Source organism: Phascolarctos cinereus, unplaced genomic scaffold, assembly GCF_003287225.1.
Source record: "Phascolarctos cinereus isolate Bilbo 61053 unplaced genomic scaffold, phaCin_HiC Scaffold_2;HRSCAF=192, whole genome shotgun sequence".
In the NCBI taxonomy this organism is placed as follows: Eukaryota; Metazoa; Chordata; class Mammalia; order Diprotodontia; family Phascolarctidae; genus Phascolarctos; species Phascolarctos cinereus.
In genome coordinates this window covers 259,628,668-259,649,983 of record NW_027555625.1, presented here as the reverse complement: position 1 = coordinate 259,649,983, position 21,316 = coordinate 259,628,668, and the positions used below count along the sequence as shown (strand labels likewise).

Below are 21,316 nucleotides of genomic sequence, written 5' to 3'. Positions count from 1 at the left end.
GCAAGCTATCAACATGGCCCCTCCTTTCTCTCTAGACACTTTTAGCTCCCTATAAACACCTTGTCCTCCCCCTCATCATTTTCTTTTTCTCTATCCAACTGTCCCAGCTTTAGATATATGGATAGAACACTCATGTTCATTTCTAAGGTGAAGGAAACAGACATATGTTACTGTTACTCTTTTAGAAAGCAAGCAAATTTCCCAAACTTGGAGATTTTTGTCAGAGGGTGATGGTGGGAGGGAGTGAAAAGGTTATGAGGGAACATGAGTGAATGGGTGAATCATAGGATGGTTATAGGGTAAGAGAACTTGAAGAATATAGAGTTAAATGGTCTCTGAAAGTCTTGTCCATTATAAACTTAATTGACCAGCTTGAGATCGAAGTGAATAGACCAAAAAACATCTTTCAGGCAGCTTCCAATAACACCTCAGAGATCGTAGTTAATTTGGACCCCTGGAGAGAGCAAAGAACCCTGGTTCCTGTCCAGCAAAGAGGTGAGCCTGTCACAAATAAAAGGACACGTTCTACAAAGTCTCTCTGGAATGGACTTATCTTCCTGTAGCTTCCTTCTCCTGGCATGGCTCTGTCTTAGTGGGTTCACCTTTAGGGCCCTTCTTTTCTAGGTCAAAATCTACCCCCTAGTAAGACCTTTTTCTTCCATTTTTAACTTGAGGGGAAAAGATGCATTAGACTTTCTGTTTTAATGACATCTCATTTGTCCTTCATTTGTTATTCCTCTCATAGTTGGATAGAAATTCATGTTCCTTTTTACTTAGAAAAGATATTGCTCTTTTCTGTACAGCTTTTTCCCCCTAGAGAAAAACTCGAAAAGGGAGAAGAAACAAATTCCATGTTTGTCTTGATTGGCTGGCCCCTTGCTTATTTGTTTGGGGCTCCTTTGGGAATGGATGAGATGAAGGATTGTTGACTAAGAATGGATGGTGAATAGTGTATTTCACCAATTAGCCCACATAATGGCGATGGTAGACATTTTGCAAACATCTTTTTATAGTCTTTCTCTTGGCCATTTCTTCCCCCTGCTTTTTACCTGTCCACAATTGCTTCTTTTGTGATCTTTTAAAGTGCCATTTGTCTGCTATCACCCTCTGGAATTCATGCACAGTCATTATCATTTAAAACGAAAACTTCTTATATAACAAGTTTAATGCCTGTAGCTCTCTATGAATTTCATGAACTATTTGGGACGTGAAACATGGCCATGGCTCTAACAACTCTGTTCAATGGGTTAATCTAATAAGCACAAATAATTCACCAGACTGGTGAAATTCCTTAACCAGGTTATCTTTTCTCTGTGGGGCTCATGAAGAAATTGAGGAAATGGACAACTCATATCATTATTACTCTTAAGTGAGTGGACAAGAAGCTGCTTGCATTTCTGGATAGACTAGGTCCTCTCTGAAAGATCTTAGTGGATACAAATGGATCCTAGGACCCCATAATGGCATGCCCATGATATGCTATTGCTCTGTCTTATCTATATCTGCTTAGCTATCATTCATGGTTTTCATTATTTAGAGTTGGTGGCATAAGGAATGATGTGATAACATTCTAGCAGTTTCTCCTTTATGGAAGAGGATGGATGAGGAATCAGTAGTTAACATGTTTTCCTAGAAGTATGTTGCATTTCTCTTGATTTCATAACTTCCATGAAAAAGAACAGCTTCAGTGATCTTAACTATACACAAAAACGGGAACCTAAATATTCACCACACTGTTATGAAAATTGATTCAAAACATCTCTTACTGTGTGCCAGGCATTGTGCTAGGTGCTGGGAATACAAAGACAAAAATGAAATGGTCCCTGCCTTCCTGGAGTGTACATCCTTTGTGGAAAACCATGACATCTGTTCTCTCCAGAAAGAAACATGTGTATTCAATTATTCTGGAGTCAGATTAAATTGTCACTCCCATTTTGTAGCCCTTTCTTTTAGATTAATTTCATCTAAAGCATTCTTAAGTGTAAATTATTACTAGTAGATTGGGCCTCTTGCATGGTACAGTGGAAAAAGTAGTAAATTTGGATTCAGAGGACTAAATTCCAATCCTGCTACTTACTATCTGTGTGACCTCGGGAAGGTCATTTAACCTCTTTGGGCCTCAATTTCTTCATCGTTAAAATGAAGTTTCAAATCTCTCAGGTTTATTTTAGCTTTAAATCAATGATTCCATTATCTCTGGACAGTATTTAGACCCCACCAATGCCTAAGTTATTAGCAGTGTGGAGGAGCATGATGTTTAATAGGTTGAGTCAACAAATATCTAGAATAGGGGCATCTCTAGGGGGAGCTGAGATCCTTGGGATGGAATGAAAAATAATAAAGTGAGGAGATTCATCCACTGATGAATAGAAATCAATTTAGCAAAAGAAAAGATGGGCTGATGTCTGCAATTATGTATGGATTGCATAGTTTTTATTGAAAATATGCCTTGGGTTTTTGGCTGATATGTATTTCAAACTCCATATATTTTTTGTGCATTCTAACAGCATGAGAGCACTGATCAGATTATCTTAGTTCCTCATACTACATATGAGGAAGTTACTACAAGTCACACACCTTTGCTTAGAACCAAAAATGTAAAGTCTTACAAAAGAAATCTGTCAAGGTGATGGATTCATTTGAGAATTAGATATTGAACATCCACATGATGACTTCATAGCCGTCACAGAGAAGTTCTTGGATTGAAGTATCCCCTGCAAAAGTAGAGGGAGTTGACTAAATGCCTTTACCTCATTCTTGGAACCAACTAAAAACCATGAGTGGCCATTAATAGTTGGTTTGAGGTATTCGTGAATTAACCATTCCCTACTGCTTTACTTTTTGTTAAATAAAAGATAGTACTGGGTTTGGGGTAATTATTCTTGATTTGCCCAGCAGTCACATGGATATCTCATATTCTGTCATTTGACAAAATCAACAGGCCCACTCTATCGACCTGGAACAATTACCTACCACCTAGAGAGACATGTTTGTTCCTGTTCTGTTTTGCTTTAATCTTTTCAGTTTTTCCCATCCAATTTTGATCATGAAAATGCAGGAGACCAATAACTAGCTGAAAATCAATCTAGGTTCTAGGGTGTGATGGAATGGAACGCAACTTCAGGCATCTGCTGAGACTTTGTCATAAACAAACAGATTAAAGGGAGGGTGGACTGACTAAGTGGAATCAGCTGGTGCTTTACTAAGACTTTTGTCCAAGGGGAGGAGGGAGCTAAGCAAAGTGGTTTGCATGCAAAGGTTGAATACACCTAGCCTGCAGAGGAACTTGTTCATTTCTTGCCTCTGATTTGGCCTTGTGGCAGTAAAATCTTGAAACTGGAAGTGTTTGAATCCTAAAAGCATTTCTGAGTTCAGCTAGCTTCTAGACCTTCATAATGTTGCTTTAGTCTTTAGCCATTAAAACAAGTTGTTTTTATGCTACAGTTCTTCACACACTAGATCATAGAATCTCATAGTGGGAAGAGACCTTAGAGGTCATCCAGTTTGACTTCCTATCCCAGAATAAGGATCCCTACCCACTGGAGCATCCTTGATAGGTCTTTATCTAGCCTCTTATTGAATACTTCCAGTAACAGGGAGTTCCTGACTTAATAAGGTAAATCTGTTCCATTGGAGGGCAGCTCTAATTTTGTTTTAGGAATTCTTTCCCCTGTTGAGACAATCTGCCTCCCTGCTATTTCTCCCCATTTCCCTAGTTTTTCTTCATGGGTTGTCTTTCTTCCATTTTCTGATTTGACTCTAAGTACTCTCAGCACTGATGATAGCTTCCTGAGTACTCATCATAGCTTCCCATAAATTGTTTTAGTCTTTCTCCCTGCCCTGCCCCCCCACCAGACACTGTGGAGTTCAGAACTCATTACTTATAGGAAGTGATGAAACCAGGATGTTTATTTTTGAAGAGTGGGGTGGGATTACTAGAAACAGTATAACATCTTGCAGTAAATAAGGGACAGAATTTCCCATTTAAAAACTTTTAAAGTATTCCTTAGGCTTATTTGGATTATCTGAACTTTTGTAAGGATCATGTAACAACTACATATTTCTCTAATAGGCTATTCTCTTACAATCTCAATCTGTGATTAGAGAGATCTTCTTGTGTCATATTTTTCTTCCCTTCCTTTAACAAGTAGTCTAACGAGACTATTGGACTATAGACTTTCCCAACCTAACCTGTGGAGAAGACTGTGAGAATTTTGCTTTCTCTCTCACTCCATTCAGTTGAAGTCTTTCTCATGGTGCCATAGAAGAAGCCCCCAAACTTGAAGTCAAAGGACCTAAGATAAAATTCCAATTCTTCCACTTACTACTTATATTATTTTAGGTAAAGCACTTAACCTCTCTGGGCCTCAGTTGTCTCTAAGATAATTTCTAGCTCTAGATCTGTTACCTAGATACATTTTCTAAACAGCAGAGCTTCCTCATTGTTAACTACTGAACCACAAGGACAATATATGACAAGAGTTTGCTTAATCAAAAGTGAGTCAAACCCAATCCACCAGTTACTTAGGAAAGTCTTTTAAATAGCATCTTTCTCTGCATCTCTTATGGACTTCATCAAATGTGGCCAGAATCAAACAGCAACAGATGCCTATATCTCTTCTTTCTGACCTTAGCTTAAGATACTCCCTTTTAATTGAAAAGCAGATAAAGAAAATAGTGACAATTAGAAGAAAAATTAAAAGGAAAAAACACTTTTCTCAGTCAGCCAGACCATATGGAACTTTAATACAATTGGAGATATATAAAGACTAGTTTTCTGTACGAAGAGAAGGTGGCTTTTGATTTTTAATAGAGACTTATTGAGTCTTCATTTGAAATAATGAAATGAAAAAGAGGAAATTCTTATTTGAGTGGAGAGGGTGGGAGTATGGATTTCCTTCTCTTTTGGCTTCCTCTTTCAACCTCAGTGATAGAATATCCTTCTATCATTGGCAAATCAAAGGAAAACAATATGGTTGTGAATGAGTGAATGAATGGCATTTATTAAGTTCTTGCTATATGCCAAGTACTTTGCTAAACACTGCAGATATAAATGCACAAAGCAAGACAATCCCTGACCTCAGTGAATTTATATCCTGGTAGGGGAAGACAACAGATTTAGGGAAGTGAGTGCCCATGGAGGGATGTTTTGGTCAAGGAAGTCACAATGATGGTGAATATTGTCATAGGCAATTGATTGACATGGGGCTAGCTGAAATTATAATTAAGTATGCTTAGATAGTACCCTTTAGCCTTATTCTAGCATCCCATATGGACCCATATAGAAGTATTGAATCAGAGATGGGAAAGCAGTTAGGGAGTAGAATTGCTGTTACTATGGCCCATAAGGGATGTGTGAAAAAGTCTTCATCTGGGGTTGATATTTTGGGGGATTTTGTTTTTGACTAAAACTGGAGGTAGCTCCGTTGGGCGATATGGCTAGTGAACATCATAGGTTCTTAGGGAGAAACAAATAACCTATGCACCACTACTCCCAGACTGCCCATTATCATTATGGGAATGAAGACAAAAGTACCTACTGAAAATCCTCGGTTGTCCATGTAAATGACATGGATTGTCATGCTTGTTCTATGTTGCAAGAGTGACAGTAGAGATAAGGATGAACCTTGTTTAGTGTGATGTACCTGAATGATCTGTAGGATAGTGAAAAGCACACCTAATGTGGAGGGAAAAGAGCTCTCTACCAGTGCTAAAGTTGTCACTAACTCACTGGACGACCTTGGGTAAGTCATTTACTGTCGTTGAGCATTGATTTCTATGCTTGTCAAATAGAAGGGTTGAACTAAATGACCATTAAGGTTCTTTCTGGTTCATACTCCATGAACCCTGTGTGACCCCTCTATCCTGAACCCTGGGCATGCTTTGCAAGGCTGTCATTGTTGCAGATTTACCTACCTCTTGATCTGCCCTCTTGATCAATCTTAAGGCCTTACTTGGAACTCTGGTAATTAATAATAAGAGCTAATATTTATATAGCACTCTAAAGTTTGCAAAATGTTTTACAAATAGCATATCGTTTTATCCTCATAACAAGCCCCAGAGATAGATGCTGTTATTATTTCTTCCCATTTTACATATGAGGAGATTGTGGTAGATGGATGTTAAAGTGACTTGCCAAATGTCACACAGCTAGTAAATATCTGAGGCCAGATTTGAACTCAGGTCTTCCTGACTTCAGGTGTAACACTCTATCTACTATTTCATGTATAATAGTAGTTAGCATTTGTATAGCATTTTAAGATTTGTAAAACTCTTTGTATGTGAGATCTCATTTAATCCTTACAAGGACCTTGTGAAACAGATACTATTATTATCCCATTTTACAGATGGGGAAACTGGGACTGAGACAGCTTAGGTAACTCACTCAGGGTCATACAACTAGTTAGTGTCTGAAGCCAGAATCAAACTCAAGTCTTCTTGATTCCAAGTCTGGCATTCTGTGCACTGTGCCATCTAGTTGTCATTCCCTCGGAATGATCACATGGCTCTAGCTCAAATCTGAGAAGCATTCAGGGACGCTTGGAACCACTAAGGCCATTTACGAGTTCTCACTTGAACGAAGCATAATAAACATCCTTCCCCACCCTACCCCCACTCCCCTGCAACCCAACTGGTTCCAAGGCCTTTCTTTCTCTGCCTTTTTGGATCATCCAAGCAAAGTTCTCCTGGCTCAAATGGTGCTTCATAATAGGTTCATTATTTTGTTTGTTACACTTACTGTAACTCAGTTTGACATTTGAACTACTAATTGTCCTCTTTCGAATGTTTTTACGCTCTTTGACCCTCTAATGGTTCTCCTGAGTTTAGGCAGGTACCGTCCTGCCCGACTTAAGCAGGCATGCCTTAGTGAGGATTAGCACGTTTCCGTATTTGGGCCAGCTTCTGCGTGTGGCCTCCAACACAAAGATAATAGCTTTTCTTGGGATTTTTGGACCAGGGAAGGTCAAGCCTTCTCTTCTTTCCAAATGCTGGCTTGTCTTTAAAAAAAGAAACAAAATCCATCAGTGTTCTGTGTAATGATGACTAATCCGAGGTTTGAGTCATTTTACTCATATTCAGTGCAGATGTGTTCCGATGAATATGACTATGAATATGCTATCCATATGCCTGATATTCACGAGCAAAATGCCTTGTTTACATTCCCCCAACATTACACTGCCTTCTGTGCTTTTTGAGAGTATAAGTGGGTGAAGGGCAAGTGGTTGAAGGCATGTAACCAAGCCAGATTTAGCCCTTCTATCATCCAAGGTGTCATACGAGCCTATGAGGATGTTACTGTTCTTGGCTTGAGATATAGCATTTAAAGGAGTTTTGGGTCATTTTGGGGCTAAGTCTGAGCAAGTGGCATTCGCTTCTTGAATGGTGTCCATGTATGTATCTGATGGTAACTGGATATCTAGCCAAGAACCTGGGGATGGATGTCAAACCACTGGATTTAAGTCTCATTTTACCTGTTAACTGAGTGACCTTGGGTAGGTCACTTGATTTTGGAAAAAAATTATCCCTTTCCACTCCATTGAGAAGGTGTGAGGATTAATGAAATCAACCTATATGGAAGGGATGGGTATCCTTGACTGTGAGGCTCCAGGAGTATAACTATTCAATGAATTTCAATCACCCAGCGGTGACTGGAAGAACACGTAAAACTGAAACCATTCTCTGACACATTGTGATTCCTCTGAGCCTAGCACAAGAACACCAGTCTCTTGCATATTCTGATCCCATCTTGGGTCATCTCAGTTGTTTCCTGGCATTTGCCCTGCCTGGTTATTGTGATGGTAAAACCACATTCTTCACACTAGCCTAGATACACTGTGGAGGTGAGACCTGGCTTTCAGTCCCTGAGTTCTCATTAATGCATTGGATGACCCTGGGTAAGCCCCTTGCCCTATTCAAGCCTTAATTTCCAAATTTATTAAAGAGAGGGATTTCTAAAGACCCTCCTGGCTCCCATTCCATGAACCCTGTGGCATCCCTCCATCCTGAGCCATAAGCTTGCTTTACAAGGATGTCACTGTCACAGATCTATTTATGTATAAGAAGGGGAAAGAGAATAAGCATTTATTAAGCACCTACTATGTGCCAGGCACTGTTCTAAGTGCTTTACAAATATTATCTCATTTTATCCTCATAACACCTTGTAAGGGAGGTGCTATTATGATCTCCATTTTACAGTTAAGGAAACTAATGAATGCAGAAGTGAAGTGATATATCCAGAGTCATATCATTTTGTAGGTATAGGAAGCTGAATTTGAACTCAGGACTTCCTAACTTCAGGCCCAGTGTTCTATCTACTGTGCCACCTAGCTGCCCCTATGGAAATTCAAGATAGGCTCATCAGTCCCTTGGCCTTGGGGCCTGTACTGCAGTGTTCCCTACAGTTTAAATAAATAATTTAAGCAAAATAAATCGGTGTTTCATCGAACGTCTTCCATGTGCTCAGCCCTGTATGGGGTCTGTATGGAAGATTGAAATAGTAGAATGTTTCTTTGGTAAGATTATAAACTCTTTGTGAAAATTTAAAAAAAAATACCCTAACATACCTTAAAACTGAAAACCTAAACAGCCATCTATTTTGGCAGATACCTCCTGGAATGATTTCTCTGGTTTGGCTAGTGTTTTGTGCAGAGAGAGTGCCAGGAGCACCCAGGGTGTACAACATGAAATGACGATGAACAACACAAAGGAATCTATAATGATGTGCCATACTGTGCTTTTGAGGTAGATTGCATGCACTATAGGAGCTCAGAGCTCAATTAAGGCTGAAGGAGCGTAAGCTCCTTGAGAGCAGGGCCTTTCTCACTTAGATATCTGTATCCTCAAGGCCAGCAAAGAAGCTGCCATGTAGTAGGTCCTAAATAAATGATTGCTGATTGATTAATCAAAGGCTCCATGGAGAAAGTAGGATTTGAGCTGAGCCTTGAAGAATGAAAAGAATTTGTATATATTGAGAGAGAACAGTGTGCCCAGGGTAAAGGCAGAGACCAAGATAAGCATGTCTTTAGAGATGAGACTGCCTTAGAGCCAGATTTAGGGTATTTTAGTAACAAATCATTTTGGATGGGATCCAAGAAAATCTACTCCATACTGACTTATACTAAGCAGAAGATATTGTGGTGAAGTTCTGACATATTTGATTTTCCTTTTGTCATTACCAGAGCTTGATGGGTAATAGGTAGGCCGGATGAGTTCTGATGGAACCCTACAAACTAGACGGTTTCACGTGGGCATGCCTGGTGATGTAGGCAGATACCAGAAGTGGACCCTAGCAGGAAGTCAGAGGAGTCTAGTGGCAAGCAATAGAGGCATATATTACCTCTAGGGTCCAGGGTGGGACTTAAGTCTACAGGCAAGGTGAAGTGGCATAAGCAAGAGAAATGCCAGGACTTGGAACCAAGCCATTTTCACATCTTTTCACATTTTGCAAGGTCACAAGGGACAAAAATGAAATTTGCGCTCTGCAGATTTTGCTTAATACAATCTTCAGAGCATTACCCATTACTGCAAATGCTAAAGGGGCCACAGATTGGTCTCTGTTACAGTGGTGATCAAAGCCATTGACTCAAACCCAGGAAAAATGTTAATTAAAAAAAAAATTTTTTATAGCATATCTGCCTATGAGCACCTGAATGAATGTCCTTAGCACAAGGTTAGGAGCTGCTGAGGTAGTTTTTTTTTCAATAGTTAACATATATACAGTGCTGAACTTGAAAGCTGCTGCATTCCTAATCTCTCCTGCAGCTAACATAGCTCCTAATGGATAAAGCAGCTGTCTTATTGCTAGACAGATGCACACAGAATGCCATTAGCCTGGCAGATTTTTCTCCCCCTAACTGCATTGCTTTGTAATTTGCTCCCATATTGGTTGAAAATGACTTAAGCATTTTGTAAAAAGTCTAGACACTTTCTCAGTCAACTTGCATTAGAGCCATAATCTGAACTCTCTTCCACAACAATCCAAGTGAAAGCAGGAATTTTGCCATCCTGGTCAGCTCCTATCAGCTTGAAAGCTTTTGAAGAAGCTTTAGTTTTCTACTGATGTGAATTTTCCCATGGATTGGGTGTGACAATGAATGATTGCATTCATATAATACTAAATGCCAGATTAATGAAGTTCCACACAGCAGACAGCATAATTTAATAAAGACTGCTGTGATGGGGCTGGCGGTAAGCAAAGGACACCACACAAAAAGCCCAGTTGGAACAAGGGCAGAATTGTCCTTCCCAATGACATTGATAACAGGTTACCACATAACTATGCAGCTGCCAGGAAGTGATTAACCTGAGCCTGGGCTGTGTTTTTAATTTTCTTCATTGTCAAATGGGTTTTAGGTTTCAGATCCCAAATGTATTGGATCATTACCCTACCAGTGATATATAGAATATGAACATATATTACAAATACACATATGTATGTATACATACATATATATATGAAATCTCACAATTCTGCTTTTTTGAGCTGCTTTGAATTTCTTTTTAACTCTTTGTCTATGTGAATTACATAGGTTACCTATATGAAAATGCGCCCAAGTCTGATTGTTGACCAGTGAACTATTCTCTTGTGTTTCTGGCTTTTCCAAACCAGAAGGTTCACTATGAGTTAGCTTAGGAGGATTCATTCCACTCAATTATCCACTATGTACAAGACAAAGTATTCGGCTCTGGGGATGTCAGAATGAGATAGCCCCTGCCCTTGAGGGAGCTGATATTCTTCTGGGGTTGAGAGTAGGGAGGTAGAACCTATATAGAGAAAAATAAATACAATGTTCATACCGAGTTTCATAAGGTAATTTCAAGAAGAGCACACTAATTGGGCCTGAGGGGATCCAGAAAAGCCTTGCATAGAAGATAGTACATGAGCTGTGATTTGAAGGAAGCTAGGGATTCTGGGTGGTAGGGAAGAGAAGGGAGGACATCCCAGACACAGAGAACCATAAAAAGACAAACAAGGCAGAGAGACAAAAGATGGAATGTGATAAAAGGGAAACAGCTAGCAGACCAATTCAATTAGAACAGAGTGGGTGTGGAAGAGAATAAACCCAGAAAGCCCTTTGGATACCACATCATGGAGGTTTTCACTCTTATTTCATTGGAGAAGATTGACATGAAATTGAAGGAAGTACCATCAAGTCATTTAGTCTCAATTATACTCTCCCTGTTCCATTTCCTGGTAATATTTGGTTGTCTAATTTCTAAATCAACTTCTCAAGCTCCTGCTTGGGGAGGAAATCTATTCTCAGTGTTTGTGTTCGTGTGTCCTCTTTGTCTCTTGTCATGCTAATGGTGTCTATTATTCACCCAGGTTTGGTACATGGATGGCTATCACAACAATCGGTTTGTCCGAGAGTACAAATCCATGATTGATTTTATGAATACAGACAATTTCACCTCCCACCGCCTCCCTCACCCTTGGTCAGGGACAGGGCAGGTGGTCTACAATGGGTCTATTTATTTCAATAAATTCCAAAGTCACATCATCATCAGGTTTGACCTGAAAACAGAATTAATCCTCAAGACCCGAAGCCTGGATTATGCTGGCTACAACAACATGTACCATTATGCCTGGGGAGGACATTCAGACATTGATCTCATGGTGGACGAGAATGGACTATGGGCCGTCTATGCCACCAACCAGAATGCGGGGAACATAGTGATCAGCAAGTTGGACCCCAACACCCTGCAGATCCTCCAGACATGGAATACCAGCTACCCAAAGCGCAGTGCTGGCGAGGCCTTCATTATCTGTGGCACCCTTTACGTCACCAATGGCTACTCAGGAGGCACCAAGGTCCACTATGCATACCAGACCAATGCCTCAACCTATGAATATATTGACATCCCATTCCAGAACAAATACTCACATATTTCCATGTTGGATTACAACCCAAAAGACAGGGCCCTTTATGCCTGGAACAACGGGCATCAGACCCTTTACAATGTCACCCTCTTCCATGTCATCCGGTCTGATGAGTTGTAGGGCCCTCAGATCATTAGTTTCGGGGCAAAGTCCTAACCCACAAGAAAACTCCTATCAAACAACTGCCAAAATAATTATAATTAATAAGTAATAATAATTTTAAAGAATCATCAGCAATGTGGATTAATATGATGTTAGAGTGGTGAACGTTACCTCTGTGTTTCTAGAATATGGGCCTGCCACAGACTTCAGAAGAAAACCACACATTTGCAGCTGGAACTGCGGTCAAAATGTTTCCCCGTCTCCCTTGTGCCCTTCTAGCCAACTCTTATACTGTTGGCAGGCAATGACTGTTGGATAACTCTCTTTGGAGAACAGTCCTTCTGTCTGGATTGCATGGACTTTTTCTTAGATCATGGTCAACTTTGATGGATGTGATTTTTGTGTCTAAGTGAGAGAGAACCCCAGGGGCCAAACTAGGTGTCTGGCGAGACTAACATGGGTTAGTTTTCCTTGCATTCCATTGCAGCTACTGTCTCTCGACTGTGTTTTTGTCTCTTAGATTAACTGTGCTGGGACCCAAGGTAGCTCCTGGATCTTTGTCTTAGTACTTATTAAACCCAATGGTTGGAGTATGTATTCTGAACAGTTGTTGTACCCATATTGTTTGAAATTATGTATTCAGCAAATATATTGTATAATGTATGTCTGTTACTTACCAGAGGTGGCAACTTTGTCTGTTCAGTTTATGCAATGAATGTTGTAAATGCGATGCTGTAGTTTGGGTTAATAAATGATGGTTTTGTTTCTAAAAAGAAAAAAAAATCAGTGTTTACCCTTATACACAATTAACTGAGTTCATGTTGATAATAATCAAAAGAAATGATTCTTTCCTTGTTACAGTATCTAAAAAGCATAGCCATTGATGAGAGAGGCTTTCAGAAACCTGGAGTTTCTAGGAAGAAGTTTTGAGAGTGCGACAGTATGAAGGAAGCAGCTACATTTTTTTCTAAAAGAGGAAAGCTTTGTACTACCCATAGTTAACTAAGAAACAATAAAATATTAGGAGATGTTCTGGTTTTCCTTGTTGTAATTACTGAGGGGAGGGATTTGAAAGTGATCCATTCTTCAGAATTGGTATGAAATTGGTTGCCACTGTTTTCCTGACAAAAAGGTTATGTGGGGCTTTGGGAAAAGCTCACCCCAGCCCCAAGGAAGGAAACTAGACTAGCTATCCACCAGCAGTCTACCTAGCAACATTGAATCCTGGGCTTTTTTATTCTCTCTGCTCAGGGGAGAGTACAAGGTCCTCAGATCATTGTCTGAGCTTAAAATCAGAAGCCGTAGGTTCAAATGTTGTTTATGTCATTTGCTTGCTACATTACCACAGGCAAATTACTTGGCCTCACTGAGCTTCAGCTTCTTCACCTCTAAAATGATGGCAATAATACTTGTACTGTACTACCTACCCCACCCCCGCAGACTTATTGTTAGAAGAGTGTTTTCTTAACCTTGTGGAGATATAAAAGTGGGCTTCAATCATCATTATCATTGCTCTTCCCTGTCCCTCCCAGAAAAAAAAAATCATAAATAACCCTCCATTCAATCAATCAACAAACATTTATTATTCTTTCCAGGCCACTGAGAAAAGATCCCTTTGGAAACCTCTCCCTTGTCACTATTTAGGACATTTGGGGATCACTTACAGCTTTTCATTGAGCCCAGATGCATTCATGCCAGCTCCTACCGAATGTCATGGCTCTACTATGCGTACTCCAGTAGGGATCCAGAGTAGATGACATCACTCAGATTCTGCGATCCTATGAAAGTCAGTTGATTCTCTGCCTCTTCCCACCACTACCACCACTTCCACCACCCCCCACCACCCTCTCACATCTGGGCTCACTGAAGCTGGGCTGGAAGTGATTTTCGCCTTTTTTGATTCTACAGTGACTATTGAGGCATCTCTTGGTCCTTTACTTTTTAAACATAATCACTGACCTGCCAGAAGGTAGCCTTGTCTATACTTTCCCTAGTCATCAACTTAGAAAAGCATGGCTCAGCAGCTATGAAGTATCAGAAGACTTGGCAGAATTTCCATACTTTCCAACACCTGAATCCCGCATTCCCAGAGAAGTCTGTTCCAATGGATCATGTTATATCACCCTGAGCAGTTTATGCTCTTCTCCCATCACCTGCAAGCAGAGACTCTAGGGACCCTCCAAGATCATATAGTCCAACCAAAAGCACCAATCATATATAGAACAGGCGGATAAGTGTTCCTCTTCCAGCTTCCAATGACATTACTCCAAAGGTAGAGAACTCACCCACCCATTCCATTTTTGGACAGCTGTCATTTGGAAGCTTTTCCATACATTGAGCTGAAGTCCATTTCACTATAACTTTTATTAATTCCTAGTTTCTCTGTTCCTTTTTATCACCACGATTACCATTTCATCTGAGATTGCTGCCACTGCTCACCAGTGCATGTTGTAACTGTGTTTCTTGCCTCCAGTTTATCAACTCTCCAATGCACCCTTTATACCAATGGCATAAAATTCGAATAGAAATATGGACCACAGCCATACAAAAAGATCCCTGCAATCTGTATATTGACTTAGCTTTTAATATAATGTTACCTGTTTTATTTTAATTTAATTTAATTTAATTTGTTAATTATTTCCCAATTCCATTTTAATCTGGTTTGGGCCATAATCAGGAGAGTTGTGAGCCACGTATGGCCTGTCTTTGACCTCTCTACTTTACATACAACTGTATGATTCCACTAATTCCTAGTTCTGTCCTCCAACACCAAAAAGAACCAGGCTAACCCATCTCCATAGATTTCTGTAGTTAGATTCACTGTATGGTCTCCTCTGTTTGACAGAGTTCATTAAAGTAACAAAAGCTCTGTAGTAAATGAATTACAACCCAAATTCAATCCAACAAACATTTATTAAGCATGTATGAGGACTTGTGCTAGGTGTTTCAGATAAAAACATAAATACACATGGACCCTGCTCTCAGGAAGCTTGCAATCTAACTTGAAAGAAAAGACATGTAGACAGACGTGCGTAGTACAAGGCGAAACATGATACACACAAAGGACATATTAAGGCTGAGTAATATGGAGAAAAAAATGGAGGAAGATTAGATCCCTTACAGAGGGAACAGGAAGTCATAGAAGGTTTTATAGATGATGGAGGTGCTGAGCTAGGTCTTAAAGGAAGAAAAGGAATCCAATAGATGGGGTTGGGTGGTGGGGAGCCCATCCCAGGCATAGGAGAAAATGTGAGCCAAGACGATAAGACAGAAAGGAAAGGCCCCCAAAAAAATTAAAGAAGGGGGACAAAGAGTGTAGGGTTGGACCAAGCAATATATGAAGGGGAAATGTGGGATAAGGCTGAAGAGGTAGGTTGGAATGAAATCATTGTGTCTGGAATCCAAGTATCAAGGGTTTATGTGTAATTTCATGGACAGTGGGTGCCACTAAAGCATTTTGACTGGTAGAATGATATGATTAGGCATTGTGTAAAGTAGAGGTGTCAAACACATAGACCACAGGCCACATGTGGCTCACAGCACTCCTAGATTAAAATACAATTGGGAAGTAATTAATGAAATAAAATAAAACATATATAATATTACATTTTAAAACTAAGTCAATGTACAGATTGCAGGGATCCTTATGTCTGGTAGGACCCCAATTTCTATTTGAATTTGATACCGCTGGTGTAAAGGGTGGGTTGGAGAGTTGATAAACTGAAGGCAGGGAAACCAGTTAATAACATGTACTGGTGAACAGTGGCAAGAGCCTAAGCCGAAGTGGTGGTCATGGGGATGGAAGCAGAGAAACTAGAAAGCCCCGTGCCAGATCCTGCTGATTCCACTTCAGCAAGATCAGCTCTGAGGACTCTTAGCTCTGGAAGCATGATTTGCTATAGGTGAATATCCAACCCAATCAAAAGTAGGAATCATTGAGACCAGGTCTCATCTGGTTCCATGGCAGACTCCCATAATGTGTTTGAGAGCTTCAAACAATGGAGGCATTACTGCTCGTCTTGTGGAAAATATGAAGGAAAGAGTAGGAACTAAACAGAAACCTGTGATTATGGAAGAGAATCCCTGAGATGTGATTTGGCCATAATGGCTGAGCAATCCTTTCCTAAGCACCTGGGAAAAGAGGGGCTATTCACAGAGAAAAGCAGTTAGTCTCACTGCTGAGAACTACTTGGGATCTTTGAGAATAAGGACTGTTTCATTCTTTGTATTTGTATCCCTGACACCCAATGTAGTAGAAATTTTTAAAATTGTTTGCTGATTAATTAATTGACTTGTGGCTATTCCAACTGTCTGAATAAGACTGGTGAAAATGGCCCTCTTGGGAAGGCGAGAGAAAATAAATTTGTGTTAATTGAAAAAGTTAAATTTCAAAATAAATAACTAAAAAGAAAATGCCCACTCAAAAAAACTCTTCCCTGGGAAGCCATGCAACTCTTATACCACTGTTTCACTATATCCTAGACCACTTCCTCAGTCTTGTTGCCTGTCGAGACCGTTTTTCTGTTTTATTTGTTTCTCAATCTGTCTCTGTCTCTCTGTGTCTCTGTCTCTCTCTCTTTGTCTCTCTCTCTCTCTCTCTCTCTCTCTCTCTCTCTCTCTCTCTCACCTCCTTTCCAAGCCTCCTTTCTCAAATGCTTATTTCCATATCATTCTCTTGCTTTCACCTTTGTGTTTTTCTTGGTAGCACAAAATGGATGCCCATCCAAGCTCATTAGACAAAACCTTCAAAGATGCCTTGCACTTTCTCGCAGTTCCTAGCCTGACCTACATTAATGCTTCCAGCAGTGAACTCAGAAGAGTCTAAAGCAGATGATATTAAGAGGAGGAGGGGGAAGAGGGGGAACCAAAAGGAAAAAAACTCCTAACCCCTTAATTAGTGCCTCATTAGTGGAAAGCTCCACATTAGAGAATAACAATGCTGCTGAGCTGTGTGCTGAAGCTCCAATTAAAACTTTGGTGCTCCATGGACATTTCCATACATTTCTGTTACAAATTATCTCAAAAGGAGACTATAATATAAGTTTCCTTCACCGGGGAGAACTGCTGTGGATTCTGGTTATTAAAATCAAATTCTGAGTTTTAAAAAGTCATAAGGCATGTCTCTGAGGCCTCTCGTTTGGGGCCCAGCTTGATAGGAATCAGTCTGCAGAGGCACCAGGAGGCAAGCATTGTATGTGAGTAATTATATGCTGATTCTGAAACAATTTTCTCCTTTATAGGGACAAAACTAATATATAAATAACTGTTAAATTGAATAGACTAAGTAATGGTCTGATGAGTGCAGGATGGATTTACAATACTCATGTAAGGATTTTCTAGGGGCAAAAATTCCACTATGATGTTGAACACACACACACACACACCACACACACACACACACACACACACACACATTACAGAAATTACATGAAGAAACTTGCCTACTCCTGTTTCTCCAAGATTCCAATAGCCAACAGACTGGCTGAAGATAGCCTACGAGTCAATTTTCTTGCTTACAAGTTTGCCCCAGAATCAAAGTTCCTAAGAATTCCTAAGGCCAGAATTTTAAGTCTAGAACACACATTGAGAACCTCTATTTGGATTCTGGGAATGTTTCTCCTCTACTAAGAATACTATCTCAGTGCAAGTGTCTCCGTGTAAAGAGGATGCAGGAGATAGCACAGGGCAGTTATTTAAAGAAACAGTATAAGATGGCATCGTCAACTTGCATCAACAGGATGCAATGAAATTGGAGAAGCTCCAGAGAAAAGACAAATGCAAGGATGATGAAAGGATAGAGGGCTTTAGCACAGTGCCTGATGCATAACTGCTTAAGAAATGTTTGTTGACTGACTGATTTCCTTGGGAGGAGAAACCCAAATAAGGAGGACTCTTTAGTCTGGAAAGGTTATCAAGAGTCATAAAATCAACAAATGTGTGATAAGGTGAAAACAAATTTGTTCACAAAATCTTTGAGAATTAGAACAAAGAGGAAACTCTTTTTTTTAAATAGGTGACTTTCTATGCCTCATCTTCCTCTCCTGCAAAATCAATGTAGAACAAAGGAGATTTTGCCCAAACAAGAAAAAATCTTTCTTCTAATGCCTTTAAAAAAAATTTTTTTTTTGCTTTGGTGTATATGGAATACCAGTGAGGAAAACTCCCTCTCCCCATGCAAATTAGGAAATGTTCTGCGACTTAGTGTGAGAGAATTGCTCAGGACTCAAGAGTCTAAGTGCTGGCCCAAGGTGATCCTGTCAGTAGATGTCAGAAGTGAGACTTGAGTTGCAACTCTTCCTGATGCCACATCTCTCTCTATTCACTTCATTGTGCTGTGGATAAAGTGCTGGACCTGCAGTCATGACTTTAAACCCAGCCTCAGAGAATATGGGGGTAGCTCTGATCAAGTCACTCATCTATATGCCTCAGTTTCCTCATCTGTAAAATGGGGGTGATAATAATAACATCTACCACCCAGGGTTCTTGTGAGGATAAAATAAGATAATATGTATAAAGTGCTTTGCAAACCTTGAAGTGTTATATAAATGCTAGCTTTTATTATTATTGCTTCTCATCTTTTACTAGGTATCTATACTTTTAAAAAAAAAAGACACAGCTCCAATCATCTTCTTCCTCCAGCTCACAAATGAGGTCAAAGGGATAAAAGGTATTATGTGAAGTGACCTATGCCTTTCTGGTTCTGTGAATTGTAGAGTCCTGGATTGAAGTGTGTCCTTTACATTCCTGTGGACAGAGTAGTGAATCACCTGCCTTTTCTTTCCCAGATAAGCAAAAAGAACAGGGCCATTAGAATAGTATGTCAGAGCTGCTGTGTCAAGGGTTGTTCTTTCAACAATAACGATGCTTTCTCCAGATACTGATGAGTCAGCGCTGCTAACGCCCTGGGTCATACCTTGCTGGGTGGGAAATGTATCTCATTCTCAAGTGGCTCAGAGCCTTTTTATTATCAGGAAGCCAAACCATAGCAAGTGGATTATGAAACTAATACTAGTTTAGTATAGAATGATACCTCCCTTCTCTCTAGTGTATTCAGACTTAAAAATCATTTCACTCCAGATAATCTTGTTAGGAAGGCTGTGAAGGCATTGTTATACCCATTTCACAGATAGTAAGACTGAGCCTTAAAGAGGTGAAGTCACTTAACCAAGCAAGGGTCCACAGCTGGTATACGCTGAAGCTAATAATAATAATAATATCTAGCATTTACATAGTCTTTTAAAGTTTGCAAAGCTCTTTACCTGTTACCTCATTTGAACCAAGGTCACCTGGTTCCCTACTCTTACCAGTATAACATCTTGGCCTAATATTGTTTTTTTTAAACCTCTGGGAGCAATAGGACAGAAAAGTGAGTCTGATGCAAGAAATTAATTCCATAGCTTGAGATGGGAGAAAGGAAATTAACATGATTCCCTTCAATCCTTACCATTTTGTTGTTGTTTAGGCATTTTTCAGTTGTGTCTACCTCTTTGTGACCCCATTTGGAGTTTCGGGGGGTTTTTTTTGGTTGTTTTTTTTTTTGGCAGAGATAAAGGAATAGTTTGGCATTTCCTTCTCCAGCTCATTTTACAGATGAGGAAACTGAGGCAAAATTAAGTGATTTGTCCAGGGTCACACAGCTAGTAAGTAAGGTCAGATCTGAACTCAGATCTTCCTGACTCCAGGCTCAGCACTCTATTCACTGTGCCACCTAGCTACCCTACCACAGACTTTGTATATAGCTCTTTCCCCCCACTCTGTTCTTGATCCTTACCCCTAAGCCTTAGTAAAAAATAAAATACCCCCCAATACTGACCAAGACCACTCAAACTTTACAACAAACACCCACCATCCTGATGAAGAGCACTGCAATCCTGATTCCACTAAAACTCAACCTTCACCAAAACATTCCCCACCTCTGACCACAAGCACCCCACACTAACAAAAATTCCCAGTCCCACCCATTAATACCTTTACTACCAACAAAGGTGTCCCAACCCAGACCACAAACACCCATTCTACCTTGATTACCCAATTGCTTAATGTTCTTTGCCCAACCCAGATTAATTTGTACATACCTTTTGTATCTTTGTCTGTGTCCATACTGTATCCCCTGTGCCTTCTAGAAATTAATTTCCTTGAGGACAGGAGCTACTTCTTTTTTATTTTTGATTTTTCAACACCTACAACAATATGTTGCACATAGTAGGTACTTAATAAATGCTTGTTGAATTTAGTTGACCAAGAACCCCCCCAATCCTGATGATAAAGACCTCCCAGTCCTGACAAAGGACCCTTTCCCATCACGACCGTAACCCTGATTACAGATATGCTCATCTTTACCAAGACCTTCCTAATTTTTCACAATACCTTCCCAATCCTGACCAAGACCCTTTTAATTCTGGCCACAAACAGCCATCAACCCTAAGACTTCCAATCCTAACTACAATCTTGCATCCATGCATCATGTTGGCAAAGAAAGAGGCAGGCTGGTAAAGTGGATAAACCCCTGGATCTGGAGTCAGAGTACATGGGTTCAAATCCTGGCTCTGCTAATTACTACCTATGTAATTATGCCAGATCCCTACAGCCAGCTTTCCATGCAAGGATAGTGTCCAATAAGCCTGTGTTTTGATGGTCCCTGCTTCACTATGTTGCCCTGTGGCATTAGATGGGTGCATTCTGAGTCCTGGCCCAGTTCCCACAGCAAATCCTGCTGCAGCTCACTAACCCCTCCAAATATGTAAGGATGAGCAGTGGATAACAGAGCACCCCCACAGCCATTTTGTTCACTCTTTGGTCCTTTAGCTCACATTTCCATGATTTGTGGGAAACATTTGGATAATTATTGGTGCTGCTTCTCTGGCTTTCAAATGATTTTCCTTTGGATTCATGTTATTAGTTACAGAAAGATTAAGATATATTAAAGAGTGCTGTCTAGGGAGAGTTGAGGTTTGACTCCATGCTGAACCACCATCATCATGTTCAGCTGTCTACTCATAAGCTGCCTTGAGGCCTTTTGGCATCAGCTGACTGGCCTGCTAATATGCTCAAAAAGCCCTTGGGTCACACCAGGTATTTCCTTGGTCTGAAACATCCCTTGGGTCTTATTCAGCCCAATAGAATTGGACAAAATCTCATTCTAAGCTCTTGTTGAAAAAAGACCACTCAAGTTACCTCACTTGTCATTCTGGCTGGTGGTGTGACCCAATGCCAGGGTCCATGAGCCTTAGGCTTTCCTCACATCCCACTTTTCCAAAAGGGCATTTGTTATCTCTTTCTTTTTCTTTCTTTCTTTCCTTTTTTTTTTTTTTTAGGCAATTGGGGTTAAGTGAC

General features: G+C 40.1%; 1 protein-coding gene across 2 annotated transcripts in view; it reads left to right on the top strand.

Annotated features, from left to right (window-relative positions):
- OLFM1 (olfactomedin 1) overlaps positions 1 to 13,015 on the top strand; it is a 59,686-nt gene extending 46,671 nt beyond the window's left edge. For both annotated transcript variants that reach the window (XM_020981916.2, XM_020981915.2), the window contains exon 6: positions 11,327 to 13,015. In XM_020981916.2, the coding sequence (XP_020837575.1) occupies positions 11,327 to 12,001 (675 nt within the window). In that variant the 3' untranslated portion in view covers positions 12,002 to 13,015. The remainder of the gene's footprint in view (positions 1 to 11,326) is intronic.
- The last annotated feature ends 8,301 nt before the right edge of the window (positions 13,016 to 21,316 follow it).